This window comes from Homalodisca vitripennis, chromosome 5, assembly GCF_021130785.1.
Source record: "Homalodisca vitripennis isolate AUS2020 chromosome 5, UT_GWSS_2.1, whole genome shotgun sequence".
In the NCBI taxonomy this organism is placed as follows: domain Eukaryota; kingdom Metazoa; phylum Arthropoda; class Insecta; order Hemiptera; family Cicadellidae; genus Homalodisca; species Homalodisca vitripennis.
In genome coordinates this window covers 39,091,965-39,118,782 of record NC_060211.1, presented here as the reverse complement: position 1 = coordinate 39,118,782, position 26,818 = coordinate 39,091,965, and the positions used below count along the sequence as shown (strand labels likewise).

At 32.5% G+C, this 26,818-nt stretch overlaps 1 protein-coding gene across 1 annotated transcript; it reads left to right on the top strand.

Moving 5' to 3' along the window:
• The first annotated feature begins 17 nt into the window (after positions 1-17).
• Positions 18-26,818, top strand: LOC124362028 (DENN domain-containing protein 5B-like). The gene is made up of 11 exons (XM_046816178.1): positions 18-396; positions 3,978-4,189; positions 4,299-4,511; positions 6,197-6,440; positions 8,026-8,190; positions 10,340-10,436; positions 13,619-13,654; positions 19,975-20,137; positions 21,453-21,581; positions 24,478-24,599; positions 26,433-26,818. The coding sequence occupies exons 1-11, from the start codon at positions 82-84 to the stop codon at positions 26,612-26,614; spliced, it is 1,878 nt and encodes a 625-aa protein (XP_046672134.1). The 5' UTR covers positions 18-81; the 3' UTR covers positions 26,615-26,818.

Genomic DNA, 26,818 nt, shown 5'->3' with positions numbered 1-26,818 from the left:
GATTTTTACTCAAATGTTACAGTTTGTCCTTTTTCCAGGATAATAAACACTGGGAACCTGGAGACAAGTGACAATTCTCTAATGACCAGCAGTTGTACGTTACCCCGCAAGCACTCGTGGGCGAACGACCTGGATGAGAACCCTGGCCCACCGATAGCTGACCTGGTTAAGCTGGCCCGTAGGACTGGCGTGAGTCTGGACGGATTGGATGGGCCGGACTGGGACCTGAATCTGCAGGACTCGGAAGAGGAGCTGGAGGACAGTCAGGTGTTGGACGAGGAGAGCTACGAGCGGGAGTTGCGGTTCAACAACACCGTGCGCGAGATCTTCCTCACACGATTCGTCCACATATTCGCCTCCTATGAGCACTTTGTCATCCAGCCCAGCCAGTCCACTGTATGTCACCATTCTACCTACCTTAGTGAATATTGTTACGAATGTTGTCAGTTACTTCTTCATTTTCTTTGATTCTTTGAAGATTTTATGATTCAAAGGATTTTAAATTCTTTTAAACATTCAAAGAGTTATGTATCTGGGCTAAATTATGTTAACAAACTAAAATTCATTTGCATGTGGCTCTTGTTAATGGTGTACGTTGGTGGAGTATACATTATTGTATTTTTGATTGAATCAAATTAAATTATTTGTAATCCCAACCAAACTTTTGGAATTCCATTTCTAACAGAAATTATCTAGGAAAGGTTCAATCACAAACTGTGTGAAGTTGGTCATTGGCTATAGTTAGCTAATCAATCACTCATCAGAACTAACTAGTCAATTACTATCCAACATTAATTTTCAAACATTTTATAAAATCTTAAAAATAAAGAAATATTAAATAAATATCAAACAAGCATCAGTTGTGCTTTAGTAACAAAATTATTCGACCAACATACGTATAGTTTGGTAATGGAAAAGACAAGTGTTATGACTTAATTTAGTATTTTTTTTCTCATAGGGTACACCATTGTGTAAAACATTGTATGTCATCATTAATAAAGAATGACACAGGGAATACCAGGGAGTGTGGCAAGTATTTCATCTCAAAATTCAGGGGAAGATACATCCTGTATTTCTCCCCTGGGTACACTACTCAGAATTACACTTTTTAGCTGTCTGAATATTCTTACATTGTACAGTCCTACATTAAGTGTGTCAGGAAGAAATTTCCTTTACACTATGTTTATAAAAGAACATAAAGTATGTACACTGGGAAATCGGTCAACTGAGGTTCTAAAGCTGAGGTTTTTAATAACCTTGGAACTGATACAGCTAAGTTGCCAGAATAATACAGGTTCCTTTTTGAACTATTAACCCTACATCGGGCGCTAAACGGAGTTTTCCTCTGTGTATTTTTTATTATTAAAAATAGTACTACTTTTCTGATGTTGGCAGTCGTTTCCCGCAGTGTACTTCACGAGCATCTTTCAGGGAAGCAAAACAATAGCCTCCCGCTTATCTTTGTCAAAATCTGTCAGTATGACGTCTACTTCCGTGCGAGACTGGACGATTCCTCCGTGAGCGCCCGATGTTGTGTTTGTAGTGCTTGGACGAAATCTCCCTGAGCGCCTTATTGTGTTTAGTTTTTATGGAGTAATAATCCATGTGCACCTAAATGTGTGACCTGTAATGGTTTCTTTTTAAATTTTACAATATATTTTATTTGAATTTTGTGAAATGGAGAATGAAGACGAGAGACTTGTCAGTACAGTACCCGTGTGCTAGGGAACATTTCAGTACTGTTTATGGAGTGAACATTGTCGTTATAATAACCAGAAGGAAAATGTTTTGAAACTTTGTGTGGTATTAAAAAAATTTTTAGTAAAGAATAAATTTTTATTTCAGAGTAATAATTGACATTACATTGTATAATAACTCAAGAATTGAAGTAAGTTGTTTTTGTAAGAAGTTAAAAAACTAAGTTAATTTCCATATATTATTACATTAGGTTAAAACTTTTTACAAATAATTGCATTATTCCTTAAAATAAATCATGTTGTTAGTATATGATAACATTTTTTAAGATTTTGAATTTCTTATTTGGAAAATTCATTACATAAGAGAGTAATTTTTATTTAACTTCTAAAAATGAATATATTACATTGTAATTAAATCCGTATGAATATTTAAACAAATAAAAACAGTTTAAACGACTATGATATCCATTATTCGCTAACCTGGAGGAAACCTCCGTGAGCGCCTGATGGTGTTTCTAATTTTAAGCGCCTGATGGAGGGTTAATAAAAAAAATAATAATTTTGAAGATGAAAAATATAGTGAAATATATCACTTAATGCACATACATTAGAGAATACATAATTCCAACAAAAAGTAGATGTCTTTATACAAGATTTTTAAACCTTAAAATATTATAAAATTGATTAAACAAAATCTCACTTTTCACGCCTTGTAGCTCCAATGCCATAAAAGTTAGTAATGAATGTTGAATGAATCGAATATTCATCAGTGTTTTAAATGTTTTGAGAAATGTGTAGAGTAGAACTAAAGATATAAAACATTATACACAAGAACCAAAGCAACATAAGTGTAGAGTAATCTTCTAAAGAAACACATGCGATATTTCGTAAATGGATAAATTAGGTATATTACCAGTTAGTGACTGATAGTGGTAGAATGTTTGGTTATTACATTTGATGTAGAAAATGAACTAAAGAATCCATCCTTGCATGTTTCACAGAAATACAATACGAAAAAACTACCTGTTAATGAACACATAAAAGCATTGAAAACATCATCAAATTCAAAATATGCAAACCATTTAAATAACACCGGCCATACATACACTAACATCGAAAACAATCTTGAAATTTTACACACAAGCAAAAAAAGTCGCTTATTATCTACTTTAGAACATTTTGAAATTTCCAAAGTGCCAAAATTAATCATAATATATTATTAAATGACAAAGATTTTCTAACAAAAAATGTATTATTCGATAGACTTTTAAACAATATACATTGATCACACATAAAATTAAATACAACAAATTTAGCCACCAAGGTAGTGAAAAAAAACACATGACAAATTGGTTTTAATTATTTATTTTCATAACTTAACCTTAGTTAGTACCTGAAGATGAAATCACAGATTTCGAAATGTACATTGTAAGAAAAATAAAAGTTTAAAAAAAGTGTTCAAAGGTTTATTTAAATTGTGTTATACATCCCTGTAAAATATGCATTGAATTTACAACTTTATCGGTTAAGAGACATGTAAGTGATGCGTAATATATGAGTCACTGAGTTTCAGGGTTAGGTGAAGTACCATATTCATATAAAGAACAAATAGTTATGTACGAGTTACATGTTGCCATTCAATGCATAATGTGACAGTATTCAGAGTGAGGTGTAGAGGGGACAGAAGTCTGTGCCACACCATCACACTCACTGTCTACACTTGTTTGTTTTGAAGCAGCTGTCAATGAATTCTGTGGGGTTTGTAGTCGTGTAATGTCTTTTTGTGCATTTTTATCTAGTTCAATACTAAAAATATTGTGTAAATTTTAATGTTCAATCATTTAAAATCTGTAATAAAATTATTTGTTCGTTACTGTACATTTAATCAGTCCTTTGTTTCTAAATATTTATTTTAAAGTGTAGATACCCTACAATTTATGGAGGCAATACTATTAGTGTCCTTATTATGTTATGACCAATGTTCTATTAACCAAGAATCTCGTTACCTAAGACAATTACCAACTCTTAACCCCTGGGTCATTGAGGTATAACTCATTAAATTCTATTTTTGTTCGTCCTTTGGAATGAATTGACATTTATATTAATTAAAGAAGCTATTGTTAAATTTGTTTCTTGCATGTTCTGCCTTGCAGTTTATTATTCAGTTTCAAAAAATTGCAAAAATGTGTAACAAAACAGTGAGTACAGAAAACTCCTAAAACGAGTTAAATCTACAAATTACGATCTTAGGACCAGATTGTAACGGATTTGAATTGACAGGATCGGGAGCAGTGGCTAAGCAATCGTGAGTCCATGCAGAATTTTGACAAAGCTACGTTCTTGTCAGACCAACCACAACAGCACCTGCCGTTCCTCTCACGCTTCATTGAGACTCAGATGTTTGCCACTCTGGTGGACAACAAGATCCTGAGTGCCTGGGTCAAGGTAGAGCCCCACCTCAGGGTCTTCGACAGGAGGATCAAACTGCTCAGGTTACTGGTTTTATTAACATTTGTCAATTTTTATTTAATAATTCAGTTATTTAATTGGTAAATAATTTTTAGAATTCTATTTATCAATGACGAAATGTATTATGTGTAGGAAGCGGTACGGAGAGAATGTAGCACGCTCACCTTGCTACGAACGTTGCACCTCTTACCATGACTCCCAGAGACTGTTGGACAAGCGTCTGGTCTCCGTAGACCACCAGGTGGCACCACCACGGGAGCTGCTGACCAACCATGTGACACGACACACACGTGCTGCATTTCCCCTACTCGACTCGGTTCTGCTGAACCAGGAGCCGACACTTAGGTCTGACAATAAATTATCCTGCCTTTTAAATTAGTTATTAAATATCATTAGCATACATGACCTTCATATCACATTACCAACAATGCAGGCAAATAATTATTTGAAAGGAAATAGTAAGGAATTTGTGTTAAACACAGAGTAAGATATTGATAACAGTCAGAGAGATAATACCACATTTTATCCTTCCATAATTGTTTTACTTACTTACTCATATGGTCACTCGAAGCCAAGTTGGACTTTGGCCTCACCAACAGTGTTCCTCCATACTCTTCTGTCTTGGCTTATTCCAAGGTCTTTTCCCATCTACCTCAGGTCTGCTCTTTACTGATCTCTCCGTCTCATTCTAGGTCTTCCTCTTGGTCTCTTTTCCTCTGGTCTTCCTTCCCACACTCTTAGTATGGCCAATTCCTCGTATCTGATATTAACATGACGCAGCCATCTTGATCTGCTTTTTACAAGAGTAACCAAATCTGATTCCTGGTACCAGTCTCTCTTAGTTCTCTATTTTTTCTAATTCTCCATTCTTCTTTCTCTTGAATAAAACCATCAAATCTTTTTAATATTTTGTTTTTGAAAAAAAAAAAATTTCTCTGGGATTTCCTTTTAATTGTCCGTAATTCTTATCCATGCATTAGAAAAGGTTGGATTATTACTTTATACAATGTTATCTTGGTTCTAGTGGTTAACAGTTTACCTTGATAGTTGGTTGACAGTTTGGCCTTTAGCGCAAAGGCGCTCGAAAGGCCAGCAGCACTGGCCACACCAAGGTTGCAAACAGCTTGCATTAGTTTTGCCTTAGTTTGTCCTTGCAACTCATATGGCCAGAACAGATGGCTGCACTATTGTGGTTTGCCTCCCCAGATCGGAATTATTTTTCAATTTTCTCTGCGTTATTTGCATGAAAATTTAAAATGTTTAAATAAGAAATGAAAAATAACTTAAAATTGATTTTTTTATGAATCTTTCTAATATAAAGATAAACATACATTTGTGAAATTGAACTCTTATACGTATATTGTTAACAAAAAAATGTAATTAAATGTTATAAAGTAGACCTTTACAGTTATGTTATACTCGGACATGAAATTTTTTACATTTTTCTCAGTCTTTACATTTTTTTACAGAATAAAACTTTGAAAAATACATACTTATGTGTAGTCAAAAATAGTTAGCATACTTCTTTTCTAGTAAAATTTTCTAGGTTTCTAATACTTCAGTGTATAGGCTCATTAAGCATCATTCGTCTTATTTGCATAGTCAATGTTTAGAGAAGAATTATAGGCCAATTTGAAATTTACTGCTTTACTTATAAATTACTTTAAAATAAAGCTGCTCGATAGGTTTTCAGCACTCACCATTCGTTATAAAACAAAGAGAAAATTAGAAAATCACTGATATGCTTAAGTGGTCAGTGGTGCTGGCCTTTCGAGCTATGCATGTATTATATATTGGCCTGTACACCTGAACAAGCTGATATAACATTATGGCAAAAATTAATCTGCGCTTCCGACAAAATGGCGGTGACCAGTAGAGCTGGCCATATGAGCTCCAAGGACAAATTATAAATACTGTCTTCGAGTGCACAGGGATAAGTATCTCATGTTAGCTGCAGTTATCCATTACTATTTTAAAAGGAATAAATATCTCAATGTAAGAATTGAAATTGACTGTTTTATGTGTGTCAGGAACCGAAAACGTAGCAGTAGTGTGCAGTGGCGGCCACCGAGAGGGCAGCTGTCTCATTCTCTGTCAAGTGTCTCCTTGGACCAGCTGGACACTGCTCCTGCCTCCACCCCTGTCCCAGCCTCCCGTCACTCACCCAGCGAGGCTCGCCCTCTCGGCACCTCCCTCAAACCCAAGCCCACGCCAGACATGAGTCCAGCACTCATAGCGCAGACCAACTGGAACTTTGTCGAGAAACTGCTCAAGGTCAGTGTACGTCATTCATTAGGATGGTCTGAAGGCACTAGTGATGTGTGTAGTTTTTTACAGAGCATAAATTGATGGTTCAAACTTCAAGGAAACCCCCCTGACACTTTTAGGGTAAAACATTATTAGTTTAACGATTAGCACATAAATGAAGAAATGTACGTTTTACATTATTGTCTGTGGCAAAACCTTTTTGTAAGCTTTATTAACCCTTTAACCGCTTTGTTCCTGGGTTTGCAGCAACACCCAAGCGCCAGGCTTAGTTACATACTAAGAACCCCCAGCACCGAGTATTTTTTCCCATTTTTAGGAGTTTTTTAACATAACACACTATTTAAAGTTTAATAAATAGAATAAATAATTAACATTGTTTACAAATATCTCAAATAATGCCAGTTTGTTAAATAATTCCAACATATCACTACTATCACACAACTATCTAAGAATAAACATCGGAAAAAATCTTGTAAAACATCAACGTAACCATTCCCGAACTCGTGTACGATACAAAGCACGTGGCTCCAAGTAGTTTGAGTAATGTCCACAAGATTGAACCACCTTGAACAGCTATCTTTTAGACATTTCTAACATAATAGAACACCAAGTAACACAATATAACAGCTGATAATATGAAAACGAGTACACTTGGGTGTGGCGGTTGTTCACAAATCTACAGTTGCATGGTATATCTTGGGTGTGAACGGTTAAAGGGTTAAGAAACATGTCTTATCAGTGTAATACTCACTAATGAAATAAACTTCTAAGCATTAATTTATTTTTTGTGTTATTTAATAAAAATATTGATCATTTGCCTCTATATGCGATGTTTCAATTGATAACAGAACTAATGTGAAAGAAATGAATCCTTTGATTTTTCCTAAACTTGATTGTTGTTTTTGTAACCTGTAATTGATTTCTTCCTCGAGGTCATTGGTAACCGCAGGCTTTCATCAATCACCACAATTTTAGCTGCAGAGTTGCTCTTAATGTTTTTTTCCATACACAGCTGTGTTCTTACTATGAATTTTAGCAATAGAAGTCAGATGACGCTAAGTACCTCACAGTTGGTGGGAGAGTTGATGTGGCTGCCATTATGAACACTAGTGTAGAGCGCATAGAAAGGCGTTCCTATTATACTGCCAGTGTAGCATTGAACGTGTACACATCCCCACACAAATCTTGCCGCTACCTCCATCTATTTGGTGATCAGATAGCATATCAACTTACTTTCTGAGCAACACATTAAATACTAATATCTATGCAAACTGTTAGCCTGCTGAAGGGGATGTTGGGAGACTGGTTATCTTTGTAGCCTACTTAGACGTCTTGTCTGTGCTCATTCTTGTCTGTGCCTGTAATATTATATTATAGCTAGAAAACTATTTATTTCAAGCTGTTTAGGGGTGCCTGCCCCTTCCTCCTGGGCACACAACCCTGAATATGCCATTGCTCTGAAATATCTTCTGTATTTACTATTGTCTTCTTAACTTTTCAAAATCTCTTTACTGTACTTTTACCTCTTTTCCAAGAACCAACAAAGGTGTTCACACCTATCAATTCTGAACCTAATGATGCTGTGGTGCAGGATTGCAAGGCCAAAACTAAGCGGATGCTGGTGGAGAAGATGGGCAACGAGGCAGTGCAGCTGGGACACTCGACGCAGACATCTCTTGTAGAGGAAAACACGCTGATAGCCAGCCTCTGTGACTTGCTGGAGCGGATCTGGTCACATGGCCTCCACACCAAGCAGGTTGGTTCTGTCAGTTGTTTGGATGTTGTGGAGTCCTGGTCAGTGGCAAAGTGTGACGTATTCGCCTAGTCATCCCTGACACAGAGGGTGGGAATATCTGTGTGTAGTTGCCCTCCCAAAAAATGAAATGATTATTCTCTAGCACAATAAAAATGATTCAACAATTTTTTTAATCCCGTAAACAAATAACTATCTATAGTTTTACTTAATCGTTGCACTGAAAACGCAGTCACAATATTTTAAAAATAGATTAGGAATTAATGAACAACATCTTTGTTTACGATTATGAATCATTGATATTTGTTTTAATTGTACAATACAATTTTTAGTACAATTTGTCTCAGCTATTGCTACCCTGTATTGTTTCATTTAAACATTAACTATTCGTTATACTCACAATCAAAATTCTGAGAATAAACCACAGAAAGGTGACAATTAAACTGAAAAATAAATAAACGTGGCCTGAACACATGGCATGATAAAACATATGGTAAAACACTGCTCGCTCCGAGTGGTGATTGCATCCTAGGAGCCAAACAGGTAAATGCACTTGGCTGGGAGATAAGTGGGACTTGACCATATTGACAGTGTAGAGGATGGGTGCGGAGAGTTGTTTATTACATTGAATCAAATGCGCTGACGATAGAGAATCTATTGTTAGTAATAACCTAGTGAAGAATAGAGAATCTACTGTTAGTAATAACCTAGTGAAGAAGGAACCTGCTTCCTTTATCTATGGTTAACATTGTTTCATGCCTTTCTGTACAAATTATGGACAATTTGGATTCATTAAGAGTTTATTTTTAAATTTTCCTTAACACTTAGAGTGCTAATCCCGTAATTTTACGGAACGGCGAAACTTCCGAAGAATGCTAATCCCGTAGTTTTACGTGGTTGTCATTTCAGTTGGTATTATATTACATTGTCCGTATTTAAACGGGTTTTGCCTACTCTACAATGTTATTTGGGTTTTTAGTAACACAATTCACCGCTAGAAAGCGTCAGATGTATTGTATGAGCTTAATGACAAAGCAACTTCGGTCGCGTTGTTTACGTGCCGCTAACGTAACGTTCGTTGCAGCCGGCAGTCGATGTCGCAATCATGGCTTCTCGCAGCTTGAACGACGTTGCGATCAGTGATGTATTAGATAAAGATAATTTTATTGGAGTAGATAGTATTTTTGACGATTCTGACATTGATCCTGATTTAATGGAAGAAGATTAGACACATACTTCAGGTAAGAATAAGTAAGTCTATTTATCATATAAACATCAGTCTAAAAGTTTGGTTATGTTATTGTTTTCGTGAATCAAACTATAATTTGTATTATAATAAATTAACTTTATACAACTAATATTTTATTCTTATGAATAAAATAAAAATATATTCATATTTTACATAGTATATTATTATGTTACAGATGCTGAAAACAGTGCTGACAGCGAAAGTGATGCCGACGCATCAATATGACGGCATAGTTTTTTGTCAAAAAACTACAAAACATAAAAACATGATTTGTATTATTCAAAGGACAGTTTATATTTGTAAATGGGTCATTGTAAATAATTGTATGTATGCTTAGATTAGTAAGTTAGATAAAAAAACTGTCTCAAAAAATAATTTTTTTTCACAAAAATATATGTTTATAAAAAACATTTTTTATGTGTAGTTTTTAAAAAAAACCACAAAAAATCTCACGTTAAAAGAAAGACGAAAGTAAGCTGAATTAAGGTATGTAAATATTTTTCTCATACCTTAAATACTTTTTTTTAAATAAATTTTTGAAAACCACCAAAAACGCCCAGCATTCTACAGAGTTACATGTCATTTAGGGCCAGCACTCAAAGTGTTAAAAATATTATTTTTTTAATTTTATGAACATTAGCATCATCGGCGAATCTATAGATGACCGTATGCCTCACCACTTGTCCTGGTTGGATTTTGTTAAAAGAGTGTAATTGTTGTTGAGAGTGTTGTGTGTTACAGGGCAAGTCAGCATTGTGGTCACATTTGCTCAACTACCAGGAGCTAGAAGAGTGCAACGACACCAGCAAGCCTATCGATCCCATGACCATATGCCTCACCACTTGTCCTGGTTGGATTTTGTTAAAAGAGTGTAATTGTTGTTGAGAGTGTTGTGTGTTACAGGGCAAGTCAGCATTGTGGTCACACTTGCTCAACTACCAGGAGCTAGAAGAGTGCAACGACACCAGCAAGCCTATCGATCCCAACTTCCTCACCCCAGGTAGGCCAGTTACTCTAATAACACACAGCTTCAGAGCTCACGATATAAACAAGTCATAAGCTTTACGTGGGGAAACGATCACTACAATGTGGTTTTAGTGAGAGCGGAATGTCCAAAAGGAAAAGCAAATCAGTTCCTTTTGAACAACTTAAATACCGTGAAAGTGCGATATTGGAGGTTTTGAAACTGAATTTGAGTGACAAATAATTAGCCCTCTCCTGCTCATAATAATTCTAGGCACAACGGTGCTACTAGACTCTGTTAATTTGCAACACCGACGCAGAATACACTACTCGCAACACCAGTGGGTTTTGCTATTATTTTATTATTCAATAATCAACCCTAACAATGTAAATATTATTAACACTCTCAGTCCCATTTGTATATTGCGAGTCAGGATAATTAATTATAATTGTTCCAGATTAATATATACTGCTGAAGCTGAAATTGTTAAATAAGCAATAAAATGAACTTGTTGTATTGAGTAACGCCTTTTTGTTATCCGCTCCGTTTTGTTGCTGATACATAAAGAAACAAAGGTGTTTATAGAACTTAGTTGCAAACTGTTTGCAGGTAGAATTATTATTGTTTTATTAGAATTAGTGAACGACAAATACCAATGCATCCATTCAAATCATAATAATCACAACAAATTAAAAAATCGATTTTATTGTTGCAAAGCTTACAAATCGTCCGGACATATTTTCCACTGATGTAAATAAAATAAAAGAAAAAAATGTTATTACAGAGTAGAACAGTACAACTGTTGTCTCTTTTTAGTAAAATTACTGTAATAATCAAGAATATTGACGCTAGACTGCAATACTTGTCAAAATATGGTAAAGCAGTGCAAGTCGATCTGAGTCGTTTGTTCTGCTGTGGCATTAAGCTTTCCTAGTCAATTCAAAAGTCTTATGTGCAGGAGAGGGTTAAACCTGAGTATTGTATCCCTGAATGATGGCAAAAATGTTCAGAAATATCCTGTTCCCTTCACAATCATTCTGTCGTCAAAAACAAATTTTAACCCTTTGCTCTCAGAAGGCCAGCAGCACTGGCCACACTAGTAATGGCCTTAACTGTTGTTTTCCCTAAACAGTTGCAACCGAAACAGTTTACACTTCGCATCAGTTTAATTTAATTAATGTGTTGCAACAGTGAAGACTACTGGATTATAGAATACTAGATGCAACAATGCTGGTTTCAATGTCCCGTGCTGTTTCTGTTGCATCAAAATAGATGAAACAGAATTAGTTAAATCATGTCTGCCTTAACTAATGCGATTCAAATCACTGTTTTAAAGGAATAAAATAAATTAAATTAAATTAAAATAATTTTTATTTATTTATATTTTGTAAATTATTATTACCGCTTTTATTTTTTTGTTGGATATATTTACTGATTGAAATGTAGGTTGAAATAAATAACATCCCCAAACAACTAAATAAACAACTTCAAGACAATATGAATAATAATTATATAAGGTATATGTATATAAATAAATTTAATATTAGGTTACTGCAATATAAGATCAATTGGTGCTGTGTTTAGGACGCACAAAACATATTGTAGTTAACTAATTAAACTACAGTACATTTAAAATAAACCAAAGTACAAAAAAATTAGAACTGTAATCGACACTGAAACTACAGTAGTCACTTTTCCACATAAACATTAACTGATCCAGATTCAGTGCCTTCCTGTTTCGAATAAGCTGTTGCGAACAGTTAGAACAGGAAAATCAGCCCGCAGCATATAGACATTCGTTATCTGTTGCAACTGCCATGATCGCTCAGCAGTTTAACAGTGCAACAGTTTCACTGTCGAAACTGTTTCAAATAAACTGTTGCAGTTTCATCAGGCCATCCCTAGGACACACCAAGCTCACGTTAGTTTTGCTGTAGTTTGTCCTCGCAACTCGTATGGCCAGTACAGATGGCTGCATTACTTTTATTGACAGCTCGGCAGCCATATTTGTTGTTTGCCTCTACACATCGGAATTATTTTTCAATATCCTCACAAGTTATTTGCATAGTAATTTTAAATGATTAAAAAGAAATTTAAAATAATTTAAAATTTATTTTTAATGAATCTCTCTAATACAAAGATAAATGTACATTTGGGAAATTAACTCTTATACGTATAATGTTAACAAAGATATGTAAATAAAATGTTATAAAGTGCGCCTTTACAGTTATGTTATACTCAGACATGAACTATTTTAAATTTTTTTCAGTCTTTAAATTTTTTTATGGTATAAAACTTTTTAAAATACATATCTATGTGTAGCCAAGTATACTTAGCGCACGTCTTCTAGTGAAATTTTCTTATCACTTCAGTGTATAGGGCAACTATACGTCATTCGTCTTATTTGCACAGTCAATGAGAGAAATTAAAGGTTAATTTAAAATTTACTACTTTACTTAAACATTACTTTAAAATAAAGCTGCTGATAGGTTTCAGCACTCAACATTCATTATAAAACAAAAAAAAAGAGAATATTAAAAAATAACTGCTATGTTTAGTAGCCAATGGTGCTTGCCTTACGAGCTATGGACGTATTATATCTTGGCCAGTACAGCTGGACATACGAGCTGAGATAACATTACGGCAAAATTTAATCCTGCTTCCAACAAAGTAGAGCTGACCATACGAGCTTCAAAGACAAATTACAAATACTGCCTTCGAGTGCATTGGGTTAAATTGAGAGCCCTGAATAGTTTTGATATAAATGTTACATTTTTATCAATAACACTTTTTCCTCACCCATTTATAATCCTCAATGAACAATTAATAGTTTATTTGCATAATTAAATTGCATTATGTATTTGTTGTTTTGAACATTCTATATTGAAAGTAATAAACACTTTCTGAAATTAAAACCTAAGAAGTGGCTATTCTAGTATTTTTAATTAGTATACAATCCTTGTCAGAGAATGTCAATTTCTGTACTTTAAATACTTAATATAGTTAATATATATATATATATATATATATATATATATATATATATATATATATATATAGAATATATAGTTCTACAACTCAATTATAGAATAAATTAATTGTTAATAAAGTAATATTGGACATTACTTGGTATGTCTCTGAGTTCAATATAATTGTGATTTTTTTTAATGTGTTACTAAAAGATTTAAAAAATTTAATAACTTTCTCTGTCACTGCAGCTTTGGCTTGGGTTGTCCTCCGCAAACGACTTGATTGTATGTATTGTTGACAACCGTAACAGTTTGTGTTTTATTGTTTACCAAAGTATTTTGCTGTTACTTGTGATTTTGTTATTTTGAAGATATTTTGTAGTTTTGGGAATGATTCTGCTGTTGTTGTGTTTAATGCACTTAAATTTGCTGTGCAACTCTTTGGACTACAATTAATTCAGTTTCTGTTCAACTTTGGTATTGTAACAGTGTACATATTTTGCAGATTTTATTATGATCCTGAGTTGTTATTCTGCTTGTTTCATTTTTTTTTACTTCAATATCGAAACAAGAATGAAATGGTTTCAATGAGTTTAAAATACCAGCTGAATGTGAAATGTTGGTCTGGGAGCTGAGAGCGATCTGTGCTGTATTAGCACACAACTTAGTTTGCCATAGGAATTACTCTTAAGAAAGAAATCGATTATCAGACGGGCTAGTTTTGAGGGAGGCAAAACTTAGATAAAATTATTAAACTATCATTTTTTCTCAGGTCATGTTTTTAGCTTAACACACTCATAAATAACTGCAAAGAATTCATTTATACTATAATATGTTTTTTTGACAAAGTACTTCTTTTATTTTTTTTGTAAATTAATGTAGATAAGGGAAGCTTTTTATATGACTGTGGAATATTATTATATAATTTCAAACCCAGATAAAAAGGACTAGTTTCAAATTTTTTTAGTCTGTCAAACATGTGAATGTTAAATCAATACCAGCCAACTATATAAAAATATTTGGTTACAAGTGTTAGCGACGGTGATTAAAAAAAAAAATTATTTATTTGTGTGACTGTTGATTTTTAAGTGTGACCAGCTAAAATTATATGATCTGAGAAAACAATTGTCAATGAGATTAAAATCCTTAAATGTGTAATTTAAATAGTTTAGAATTTTCACCTAGGAGAGATGCTTATCTGTTCTCTACACTAGGCTGTTGTAGGTCACACAATTGATGTACTAACCAATTTAAATGGATACAGTTAAATCAATACAAGTAATTTGTATAAATTCTAGGTTCTAGTTACAGATTCCGCAATGGTTTAATGGTTTGGCTTATTGTCTTTTTCACAAAAAATACCGAAGCGATTGTACTGGTCTTGCGGTCTGAAGAGAGACACGCTAATAGCAACAGTTGACTCTGAGTCCTTAAATAGCCAATGTAAATTTAAACCTTGAGTGGGAGGATCTTGAAAGTCATAAACTGTCTTTTATTTGGCACTGTATTCTATTATAAAAATGAAGTGCTAAGTCGTATTGATACCAGAACGGTTATAAGATTTTAATGTTAGTGACCTTATCATGATATTTTAAAGGTTAGTTGCACATTTTCAGCTAAGGGATATATAACTGAAAATGTAGGTAAAAATTGGAGTTTTCTATTACACATAATACAAATATATTACATTTTATATTATAAAATACATTATATTTTTCTTAAAATAATAATATTAAAGGAGCCTAATGCTTTGTAGTTCCTGGAAGCAATCACAAGAAAATTGAGGTAAATATGGGTTTTCCTAGTTTACATATTAAATTTCATCGTATTAAAGAACTAATTTAAAAATGTTTTATAGTCTTTACTACAAACCTCACTCAACCTGTAAGTTCAGTTGCATCTATTGGAACAGTAACTGTAGAAACGGTTAAGGGAAGAAAACTCACACCGCACACGTTCTGATAACTCAACTAACCATTTAACAAACTCTCAGTGATCACTGGAATTAATGAAATTTTCCTGGAACATTATTAACTTTCTTTTCCCACTGTCCTGTAATCACCTGAGCTACTGTTGTACCCCGCTTGTGTTAACTGCACTTTGGCTTATGGTTCTGTCTTGCGTAAGATTCCACCCCAGCCAAGGTCTCCCTTCATCAGAAGTTCTTCTCCTCTTTCCGTTCAGCCAACATAATGGACTACATCCCCTTCGGTAAGTTTTCAGTTTAGAAGTAGAATTGTTTGGAATGAAGTGTAGCATCATGACTTGCTTATAATCTTTTTCAATAAAACTACATTTTTCAAAGTTATTAGTTACATACATAAAATAAAATACAATTGATACAGTGATAATCAGTATTCCCATTAACAGAAAAATAGCACACATATTTACAGGGTGAATTTAAAACATGTTCTGCCTCATATTTTTTGTATAATTATCCACATATTTATCTATAATGGTACAGGTATGATTCAGTAATTTTTGTTTTGTGGAAAATTATTTCATAATACTATTTTAAGCTAAGTGTGTTGCACCAATTCATTTTCTCAAGATATTTCAGAAATAAAAATAATAACATAGACTAATATATTTGATTTATATAAAGTATTATTTGATAAAATATAACCACCCAAGAAGTGTACTGCAAATTAGATTTTTCATTTGTAAAGCTTCTTAAGAACAGATAAATGGCAATTTAATACTAGCCTTGTATTCAGCACAAAAAGGTAGTCCTGATTCATGTATTACAACTTTACATTTACATTTTCTTCAAATAGGGTGAATCGAAGATGTAAGAGTAAATTATTTATAGCACAGCAATGTTATCAATATCTGAAGAAAATAAAAAAAGGAAGGCATCTAAAGCTCATGCTAAATAAATATTGTAAAATGAGTTTATTAAACTAAATAAATAATCTCTAAATTTATTTAATGTATGTTTAATAAAGTCCAATAAAATTGAGCTGTTGAGTTTTGCAGATTGTTTGGACAACATTCTTACTTGAAGGTACTTTTAGTTTCTAGCATATGATTTAAATTGAGATAGAAAGATGTAGGGATAATTTTAGTTCCTTATTTTATAACAGTGTAATTTATTTATTTGTGTTAATAAACTCAATATTCTCCTTAACCTTATTAACGTTTTGTAAAATAAACTATTTTAAATAGTTTATTCACTACATTGAGAACATACCAACCAATACTAATAACTTTTTATTTTTGTGAGGCCTTTCGATAGCAAGGCTATTTTTATCAGACACATCACAAAAGTAAATATAAAAATAAAATATTTTAATTATTTACTTTTGTGATGTGTCTGATGAAGATAACCTTGCTATCAAAAGGTCTCACAAAAATAAAAAGTTATTAGTATTGGTCGGTGTGTTCTCAATGTAGTGAATAAATTAAGAATAGCCAATACAATCGCCATCGTCAATATTTTAAATAGTATTATTTGTAATGTAGGCTTTTAGCTTTCTGGGCCAGGAATCTATGGGTAAGCAGGACTGATTTACACTGGAACTGTTACTCCAGAATATCTTCCCGTACCAAAGATGGTAATTATTGAAAAAGACTAAAATAGCCAAAATCTGATGTGATTCCTAAGCAAATAAGAAACTCTGTCTAAACTCTAAATTATATATTTATTTATTTTTGACTCTCAAGAACTATTATTAGATACTAATATATTGAAAAGACACAACTCAAAAATACCTGTGTTATTAGGAATGAAATGTAATGCATGATACTTTAGATATTTGTAAATAGTTATTAATAGTTAATTTTTTGCTTTAATTTTAAAACTATTTGTAGATTTTTCTTTTGTTTTTTGTTTTTTCAATTTATAATTCGTATTTAATAGAAATTTAGTATGTGCTGTGGTAACTTAAAGTGGTCCTTATTTTAAGCGTAGTCATCAACGAATAGTTTTTGGTCAAATTATATTCCCTTGAAATTGGATCAAGTTTCAAGTGAAGTACCAATTATTGTAGCGTATTGTGGCAAGAATCGGCGTGGCATAGCGTGAACGATCTTGGCATAACATGCCATGAATAAAGGTTTCAGCCTGAATCAGAACAAATAAATGGCAAAAACAGATTCAATAGGACAAAGGATCAGTTTAAAAATTATAAATGGAGATTTTGAGTAGGAACTACTTTTTTTATTCAATATCTCTTAATCAATTCGTTTCATTTCAGTTTTATATTGTTGGAAATAGTTTCTTGATTTTTGTCAGTTCTGTTCATTGATAATTTAACGTTTTGAAATTAGATTTGTAACAAAAGTAATTAAATGGCTTTTTAGCAAAGTTTTGATGTTGAATGGATTGGGAAGCTTAGATAATGTTTATTTGGATATTATAAATTTAGAGGAACCAGAGACTCGTCCCTAATCCATATTTGACTAGTTGTTGAAACATACTAAAACATGAGTACAGTACTAATACAATACAAAAGCTAGAACAATTTTAAAAGAAATTGAAATTTGAATCAATCAAGAATTTTTCCAAAACTACTGTAGAAATAACTTATTAACTTGGTAAATGTACCAAGACATTTCTGTAAAATTGTTTTTTCAATAAGAACAATCTTTAGATGGCAATGGTTCTTGGCTGTTGTAATATATCTTCTATTGTAAGTATGAACAATCAGCTTGTATCTGTGGTTTTGGTCAACTAATGCAATACCCTAGCTTACTGCCACCTCACAGTCTTCAGGGAGCTTTTCAGCATCAGTAATCAATATTTGTTGCTGTCACCTCAAGCGCAGAATATTGTAATATTCGCTTAAATGCTTCACTTTGTTTTCTTTGGGCTTGTATGTTAGTTTAGTTGAACGTTTGTTTATTTTGTTTTATTTATATTATACCTGCAGTGGGACTATTTGAAACATCTTGGAAGAGTTGAAAGGGTGAGAATGCACAATAACAATGATGACCTAATCCCAGTGGTTGGTGTGATCAACCTGTGTTTCTCGATAGTTAATCAAACCTCTCGTATTTTCAATTTTGAATTGAACCGCAGAGTTTGGTTTGGACCAATTCTGCGATGTATTGGTTTGATATCCTACCTAAAAAATTGCAATCAAGCCAATTTTGCCAAAATTTAGAAAAGGTATAAAAAATAAGATAAATCTTAATATTTCTTTTATATCATGTGGGTTTATTTAGTAAGAATATTAGCTATTAAATTTTATTAATTATTTAAATATAATATTTACATACCATTTGAACATGTTTTAAAGGTTGGAAAGGATTGTAATTCCTATTTACTTCAGAAAATTATTCCAATATATTTGTTTCCTACAAATATGGATATTATTGTAAATCTAAATATTTCCTTCAATCCAATGTTTTTAAAACCCTAATCATGTATTACAGTATTCAATACAGTATTAGCTTTCGGAACTAACTACTATTGCCATACAAAATTAATTCATAAATTCAAATTTATGAACCAAATATTTATAATCAAGGAGAAAAAATGTATTTGGTATGATGAAACTTAAAAACTTTTTAGAAAGGGGAACAATGTGTAGTTGATATTTTGTGTGCTTCAGTATATAATGTATATTCCATATTTTATTCCATAATTACTAATATCAGAATATTTTTACTCCATTAAAGTCACCAAATAATGTATTTGTAAACGTTACTTGATTTTTATCAATGTTACCTTTGTACAGTACAGTCATGGAATACAGTAAATCTTTAGATTACAGAGTCATAAATCTTTATTAACTGATAAGAAACATAATAAGTGTGCCTTGAAATTGCTGAGTTGTAGTAAATCTAATCACACTGTTGTAAAAAGTTATGTATCCTAGTTGAGAAGTATCTAATACTGTAATGGTAAAAAAAAAGAAAATAATACCAGCATATAGGTTTTAGTTTGAAAAGCTCAGTTTTCTCCTGAAAAATTGATTAATATAATCTGTAATGAAAATTTTAATTTTTTGTTTGTCCAAATGCACAATGTGTATATAAAAAGAGATTTTGTTAGGTTCAGCTTTATTTCACCTCCTTCTGTTTAGTGCAACCTCTGAAATCTGATGCTGTCACAGACTTCTCTTCTGAAATCTGGATTCAATATCCATCTAAAGAGTTCCAAAAAAGAGAAAGAAGCACAAAATGAATTTTTTTTATTGTTTTGAAATCAGAGACACCTAGACTACAAACTCAACTGTAATATATATAAATAGGTATTCTCATTCCGTCATCAGGTGCACAATTGATTGTACTACGTTGTTTTAAACACAATCCCAAAGCATGGTGGAGCACCTGAGTTTTCTACACATAAACTTATAGCTCGATGACGCTGTCCAGGAGTGAAGTCTGTGACCGCATCAGATTTCAGATGCTGCACTAAACGAAAGGTGAACTGGGGTTGAACTCTACATTCACATTGAATCAGTCCTCCCCACCATAGCTATGTTATTATGTTTATTCATATTTAAGGATGTTAAAGATTTGTATTAATCAATTATTGGCTAAGGCCACTCCGAAATATCAGAATCTCCATTGTTATTGACTTATTATTGCCACACAACTCAAAATAATGGTTCTGGACGTAAATAAAACCTCATCTGTCTGATGCTGTCGGATAGATCTGTCAAGCATGGCGCTAGAGACAACTTCACCTGGTGTGGAGACTAAGAGCACACGCAGCCGCTCGGAGACGCGGACCAGCAACACTCGACGACTCAGTGAAGAGAGCCACCCTCAGCCCACCCTTCGCCCCCTGCCCTGCTCTCTCACCTTTGACATGAGGTATAAAACACAATGTGTTCTCAGCTGGTTATCTTATTGTAAATGTATATTGTCATCTTGTTTCACATTCGTATTGATAATAAATTTATAAATGAAACAGAAAAAATCACATTTTTAGGTCTACATGTGAATAAACATGTTACATGGGACACGCATATTGATTATATAATGAAAAAATTAACTCAGGTGTTTATGCTCTAAAACGATTATCATTTCTCTGTAATTTATCAGTGCTTCAAACTGTATTTGTTGCTCATATTCAGTCAGATGTATCCTATGGAATAAGTGTCTATGGCGGGACCTCAAATTAAAATCTAAATAAAATTCTCTCCCTTCAAAAAAAAGGTCTGAGAACAATCTTGCGATTAAGAAGTGATGATTCAGTCAAGGAACATTTTACCAACTTAAGAATATTGACAGTGTATAGCCATATTTTTAATACAATCATTTATCACAAACCCAATTTCAAAACTTTTAAAGAGGTACACTTTTACAATACCAGAAACAAAAACACCATTATATTACCTCATCATAACTTTGAAAGATTTGAGAAAGGCACTACCTATGCTGGAATAAAATGTTTAAACTATATCCTCAAAGCTATAAGGGAAATAAATGAATTTTAAAAATTCAAACTATTACAATATACAATAGTGTTTTTAATGTTTTCTTACAATTATTTTTATTATATATCATGTGAGGTTTTACAGTATGAAGTAACATTGTTAACAGTAGTTTTAAAGTACTTGACACTATTTATTGTGTATTTATACATCTTAAATAAAGACTTTTTGATTTGAATCTCTTCCACTACTTGGTCAATTCACCTTGGTGAAGCTGTGATTCCACCAAGATGATGATAAGGAGTCGTTTTTATTTATTTTCAACCTCTGGTTTCTATTCTATTGAACATCCTCCTGTACCCTTACATCTTCATTACATTCAATTTTGTACTAGTTTTTCAAATTCCATAGAGCAATGGAATGGTTTGTATTTATTGATTAAGACAAATAGAACTTACAACTTATAACAGTACAAGCCCATATCCAACCTGTCCCCTCAAACACTATACAAGCTTCTGTGATTTTGCTTCTTTTTTTCCAAAAAGCTATACAATTTAGTTACTCATAACATTTTTGTATCATCCCATTCTGTAATTAGTCCTTCACTCACATAAATCTTGCTTCGTAAAGACATATCATGCTTTTTCCTTGACGCTTCAGATTTATTTCTAATCCAAATAAATCTAAAGGACTGGCTCATTTAACTCTTGCATGAGTTTTAAGAAGTTTGACAGTTATTGCGTTTGCCACAGGAGTGTTCAAGCAATGACAGACATTAAGACTCACATTGGTTATGCGAGAGCTTGGGTTCGACTCGCATTAGAGAAAAAGTTGCTTTCAAGACATCTTAGAACTCTCCTCAGCGACTCGGCTTTACTCAGGTAAGTGGCTATCACCATAGACAATATTTGCATTAGGCTAATCAGCTATAAATTACATTATCCATGCACTATTTCTTAATTTCATATTTTTGTATCTTTCGGTTATTAACCTTTTAGAACCATAAGTAGTAGTGCCACTCCAGGCCCGGGTATTTTTCTACAAAATAGTAGTTTTTAGCCTTATAATTATATAACATTAACTCTTTCTAAAGTTGGGTAAAAGAAGTTTATATTTAAAAAGGATATTCAAGTCTATATGTTCATGGAGAATTCATTTATGATGTAGTGATTTAACATATTTGTTTATAAACAACTGAGAGCTGGTGAAAACTGTTGACTGTACTCACTTGTAGTGCTAGGAGTCTGTAGGTTAAAAATAAATATATATATATATACTAGCACCTGCCCGTGGCTTCCAACGCAATTTCCTGTTGAAAAACAGTACACTATATTCATGTATTCTTTTCTATCACATTCTACACATTCCTGAGATAATTAATAGTCGTTCCTTCGTGAGCCTCTTGGGCGCATTATGAAGGTATGTACCATATTTCTTTTTGCTAGGTGTTGTTAAGTTATTCAGTAAAATTAATTTATATGGATGAATCTCAAACTAATTAGGTTATAAAGAATCAAATTCGTTCAGTTAAAATTAATTTTCTGTCTAAGATATTTACAGTATTATTGAGGAGTTTGCTTTGTGCTTTGATAAAGAAAATGTATGATCGAAAACCAATTGCGATCATAAAGCGTCTTCTTTCGGCTCTTTTCATTTACCTTCGATCTAACCCAATTCGATTACCTTATGTGCAAACATTCACGGCTTTGTACTATGAGGTGGTTTTTATAACAGCGTTTAATAGTATTTTTCATTGCATTAGATAGTTTATTGATTATTGGTGCAATCTAAATTTGATATTAGGCAATAACTTCTTCCATGCAATCTGCATTACACTACTGAAAACAACTGTTTATGCCTCTTTGATGAACTTCAGCTGAAAGTGTTAACAGCTGTTAAACATCAGTTCACTTTGTATTACGTGTCGTAGTGCAGTCTACCGGATCCAATGTAAAACACTCCAAAATCAACAACTACTTACAAATGAAAAAATTAATTAAAAAAACATTTTCCAGTGGACCAAATTGTGAATCTAAACCATTCTCGAATTCCATTGAAAATACACACAAAATTTCATCAAAATCGGTCCAGTCGTTTAGGAGGAGTTCAGTCACATACATACGAACGCAAGAAATATATAATTATATAAAGATATAAGTACATATAAATTAACAAAGTGTAACATATTATATATATTGTAGACTCTTGGAGCAATTGGAAATTCTTTAAATATTATTAAATATTAATAAAATTTAATTATATTTTTTTTTCATACTGGCTGAAATATTTCCAAAATTTTTGTATTTACATTTTACACCATATGTTAATTTAATATTAATTTTAACAAACAATATGTAAATATTTATTTGTGGAGTTGCCTGAAGATGAAACCTTTGGTTTTGAAAGGCCTCGCCCGAAATAATAAACAATTTGGAAAAGTAGTGTTTTTATTAATATTTAATAATATTATATATAGTTCAGTGAAAGGTACAGAATAAGACACTAATAATTACAATTACTTACCATTCCATGTTAAAAAGGTATCAACTGTTTTTTGAAGAGAAAAAAATGTCTTGATTATTTTTTCACATTTAGCACAGCATAGCACTTTACTAATACTAAACACACTCAAATAACAATCCAAAATATACAAAATAACTACAATTTTATTACAAATAAAAAAATATACAACTAGCACATTTACTTTTTACATTAGTTGCCAATGGCATAGTGTAGCGAGTACGCAATAGTAATTGCAAGATAACCGCATCAAGCAACGTTGAGCGTTGCTACTGCTTGGATGGGTGACTGCTGAACGATCCTGTCCTTGCAAGCAGCCCACCTGTCCAGCCGTTGGTGGTGGTTGGAAGTCACCTTTAAGCCATTGTTCCCCAGGTTAAATATTAGAGGGCTTCTTAGCCCTATCTTTGCCTGGTAGAATAAGACATCTTTACTTTTTAGAAAAAAAAGCACAGACACAAAAGTGTGTTGTTTTTGTCCACTAAAACCCCCCAAAAATCTGGCAGTCATACAATTAATTCAACAGATGAGTTTTAATGCGGACAGAATTAAGGCGACATATGGGTAAATTAATAATGCAGTTTTTATAGTCAATTACTATATAAATTACATTGAGATATATCATCAATTATGGATGTTATGTTATTTGCGGTAAACACCAACCTAACCTTGTGTAGCGTGATGTTAGCACTATCAGGCGACTCGCTGAAATTGCATAGAGTAATGTCAGCACTTTTAGGGTTATAGCAAACTAATCATTACAGAGTGACAGTTTATGGAGTTACGAAGAAAACCAACAACATTAGAAAATGCCTGACTCTTCATGAACATTTTTGAATTTGATACACTTAGTAATAAATCTACGCTGATTTTATTGATCGCTTATTCAAGGTGCACCCGTGGAACTCAAAGGATTAATGATGTGGTTTGTTGAAATGAGACCCAAGCATGAAAGTAGTGATAAGAGACATGAAGGAAGTTAGTCTATTCTGTATACTAAAAAATAATTTCTTCTAAAAATGAGTTAAACCTTAGCATACACTGCATTTAAACCAAAAACAAACATTAAAATCTGGTTACATGTAAAATTATTGATAAATTCTATATTTCAAATTTTATATACCGGACCTTTCCAATTTCTACATTTATCTAAAAGACATTTCTGGGCCTAATTTAAAGCAGACAAGATGGCGATTTTCTTAACACAAAAATTATTGCTATATAGTTGAAATAAAAGTGTTAAAATAATTTTGACAGGAGCCAGTACAAGCGGTATGCTTTCCTGAGGTGTGAAGAGGAGAAGGAGCAGTTCCTTTATCATCTACTGACCCTTAATGCAGTTGATTACCATTGCTTCACCAACACCTACACCAACACAAGTGAGTCTTGTAAATTATTCTGTTACCACTGTAAACCTGTTTTTATTGTATTGGAAATACAGACCATTATTAAATTTTATTTGTATAATTGAACCTGTTCTGCTCATAAAAACCATCAAGACTTAGTTTAAAATAATTATTAGTATTATTGATAATAATTATATAGTATTAAATATTACTTTAAACAGGATACATTGTGATATACAAGATACAAGTGACATTTTATTTTTTTACCATTGTTATACATTTTTATTAATGTTTTTGACAAATAAAGATTGTCTATTGTCTAACTGTGATACCAGTACATTAATGTAAACTATAAACTTTGTTATTAAAAAAATATTGTATCTGTTTTTAACTTTGTTTTTTATTTATAAATGTGTTTAAGCAGTAATTTTAATCGTTTGAATTTTAAGCATCAGTGTTGAAGATCTTTTGTCACACTGTTGGTACTCAATTGTTTTTTTCTTCCTGTTTTGTGTATTTTATTTGATCACTTTTTAATTTTTAACACTATAATATTGTTTATCTTTAGATCACAAATACATGAACCACTTAAAAGAAAATAAATGTATTGTAATATAGTTTTTATTTAATAGTACATGTTTACTGTGTTCATGACAGTTTCTGTTGTACACTTGTGTATTTAATGACAATAAAGCTTCTTGATTCTTGATATACAGAAAATGTAGGTCACCATAAACAAAGTAGGGTGAATAGTTTTATGGTAGTTTTACAATAAGCTCAAATGTGATACGTAAATATCCTCATAACATTTTCAATTTCAAGTTTAATGAATGGCTTTTAAGAAATGATTTAATTCATTATAAAAGTATATTGCCATGTACATAAATAAATATAATTTTATGTGTGCCATGATGGTACAATAATATTAAAATCTTGTTATTATTATTATTTTTGTGCACTAAAGTATTACTTTAGTGTTGTAATTGTAACTAAAGTATCACCTACCTCTCCTTTCACTTTTCCAAAACGACCATGACCTCTGATGACTCACTCTTTAAAACAATGAAAAGTTAACTCTATAAATAACCTCCGCAATTCCACTCATGTCTGTTTTCCTAACCATCAAATGTGTATTGACTAATATATTCTTATCTCAAAAAACGCAACAAAAACAAATTCAATAGAACCCTATTTTACGATACTTAAAATCTCATCAACAACGCAAAGCTATACTTCAAACTCATCAAAATTATACAAAGTTTTGTTAATAAAGTAATCTTTTAGATAATATTTGAATTTTGTTTACACTTTTTATATGTAGGAAGAGTTTTAGGTCATTAACAATTAGGTAAAATACAATTAGGTAGGTCTTTATAGTACTGTTCAGTACTATAGCTTATTCTTTTATAATTTTTGATCACTTTTAGTAAGCCGTATATTGTCAGTAAAATGTAGAAAGTAGAAAAAACTTTAATTAATGCCCAAATTTGTTGTTTATTTAATTTTTACTCAATTAGATAACGTCAATTTTTGTATCATGCTTTTGTGATTTATTTTCCGAACATAGTTTTGTGTCCACACTGTAGGCTAAATCGAATTTATGTCTTCCAGAGGACATACATCTCGACTTTGGTCAAACTCTATACATAAGAGCTAGAAAAATAAATTAGAATTTAAAAGAACAGTGTGCTTTGTTGACAGTAAACCAAGAGATTTTAAAAGCAACCAGATGGTCAGCCAGTACAGGTCCGATGCACTAACTCTGCCAAAGATCTAAGTCTAAGGATCGAAGTAAATATTAAAAATTGGAGTTTTAGAGTTTGCCCATCCTTGGATGCAGTTTAGATTAATGTTTTGACCATGCAGGGATACCTTACCGTGTGGCTATCTTCCCATCCCAGAAGAGCAATGCTGCCACCACTTCTGCCAATTGTTGGCTCACGGTGTCTGGCAGTAACGGAGAGACTCAAAGAGTTCCGATCCCACGTGGTGCTCTCGAGTTCGTCTTTCACGTGAGTATAAATTTTAAAAATAAGTTCTCATCGTAGTGAAACGGAAACAGCATATGATGATTATCACTGATGGCCACTGTGTGTGCTTCCTCCATAAACAAGGATATAGTGGGAAGTACGACATGGTCTTTTTGTGGGCTTAACAGGAAATTTATCAGATCGTAGATATGGATACAATGAATGTCGTCATAAATGTAATGATAAATTACATCATAGATACAGAGTAACTCAGCTCAATTT

Excerpts from the sequence above, each read along its gene's own strand:
- LOC124362028 (XM_046816178.1), top strand. The coding sequence starts at position 82 with ATGACCAGCAGTTGTACGTTACCCCGCAAGCACTCGTGGGCGAACGAC. Across the intron at positions 8,191-10,339 it reads ATGGCCTCCACACCAAGCAG|GGCAAGTCAGCATTGTGGTC; the intron begins GTTGGTTCTGTC and ends TGTGTGTTACAG. Across the intron at positions 21,582-24,477 it reads AGCGACTCGGCTTTACTCAG|GAGCCAGTACAAGCGGTATG; the intron begins GTAAGTGGCTAT and ends TAATTTTGACAG.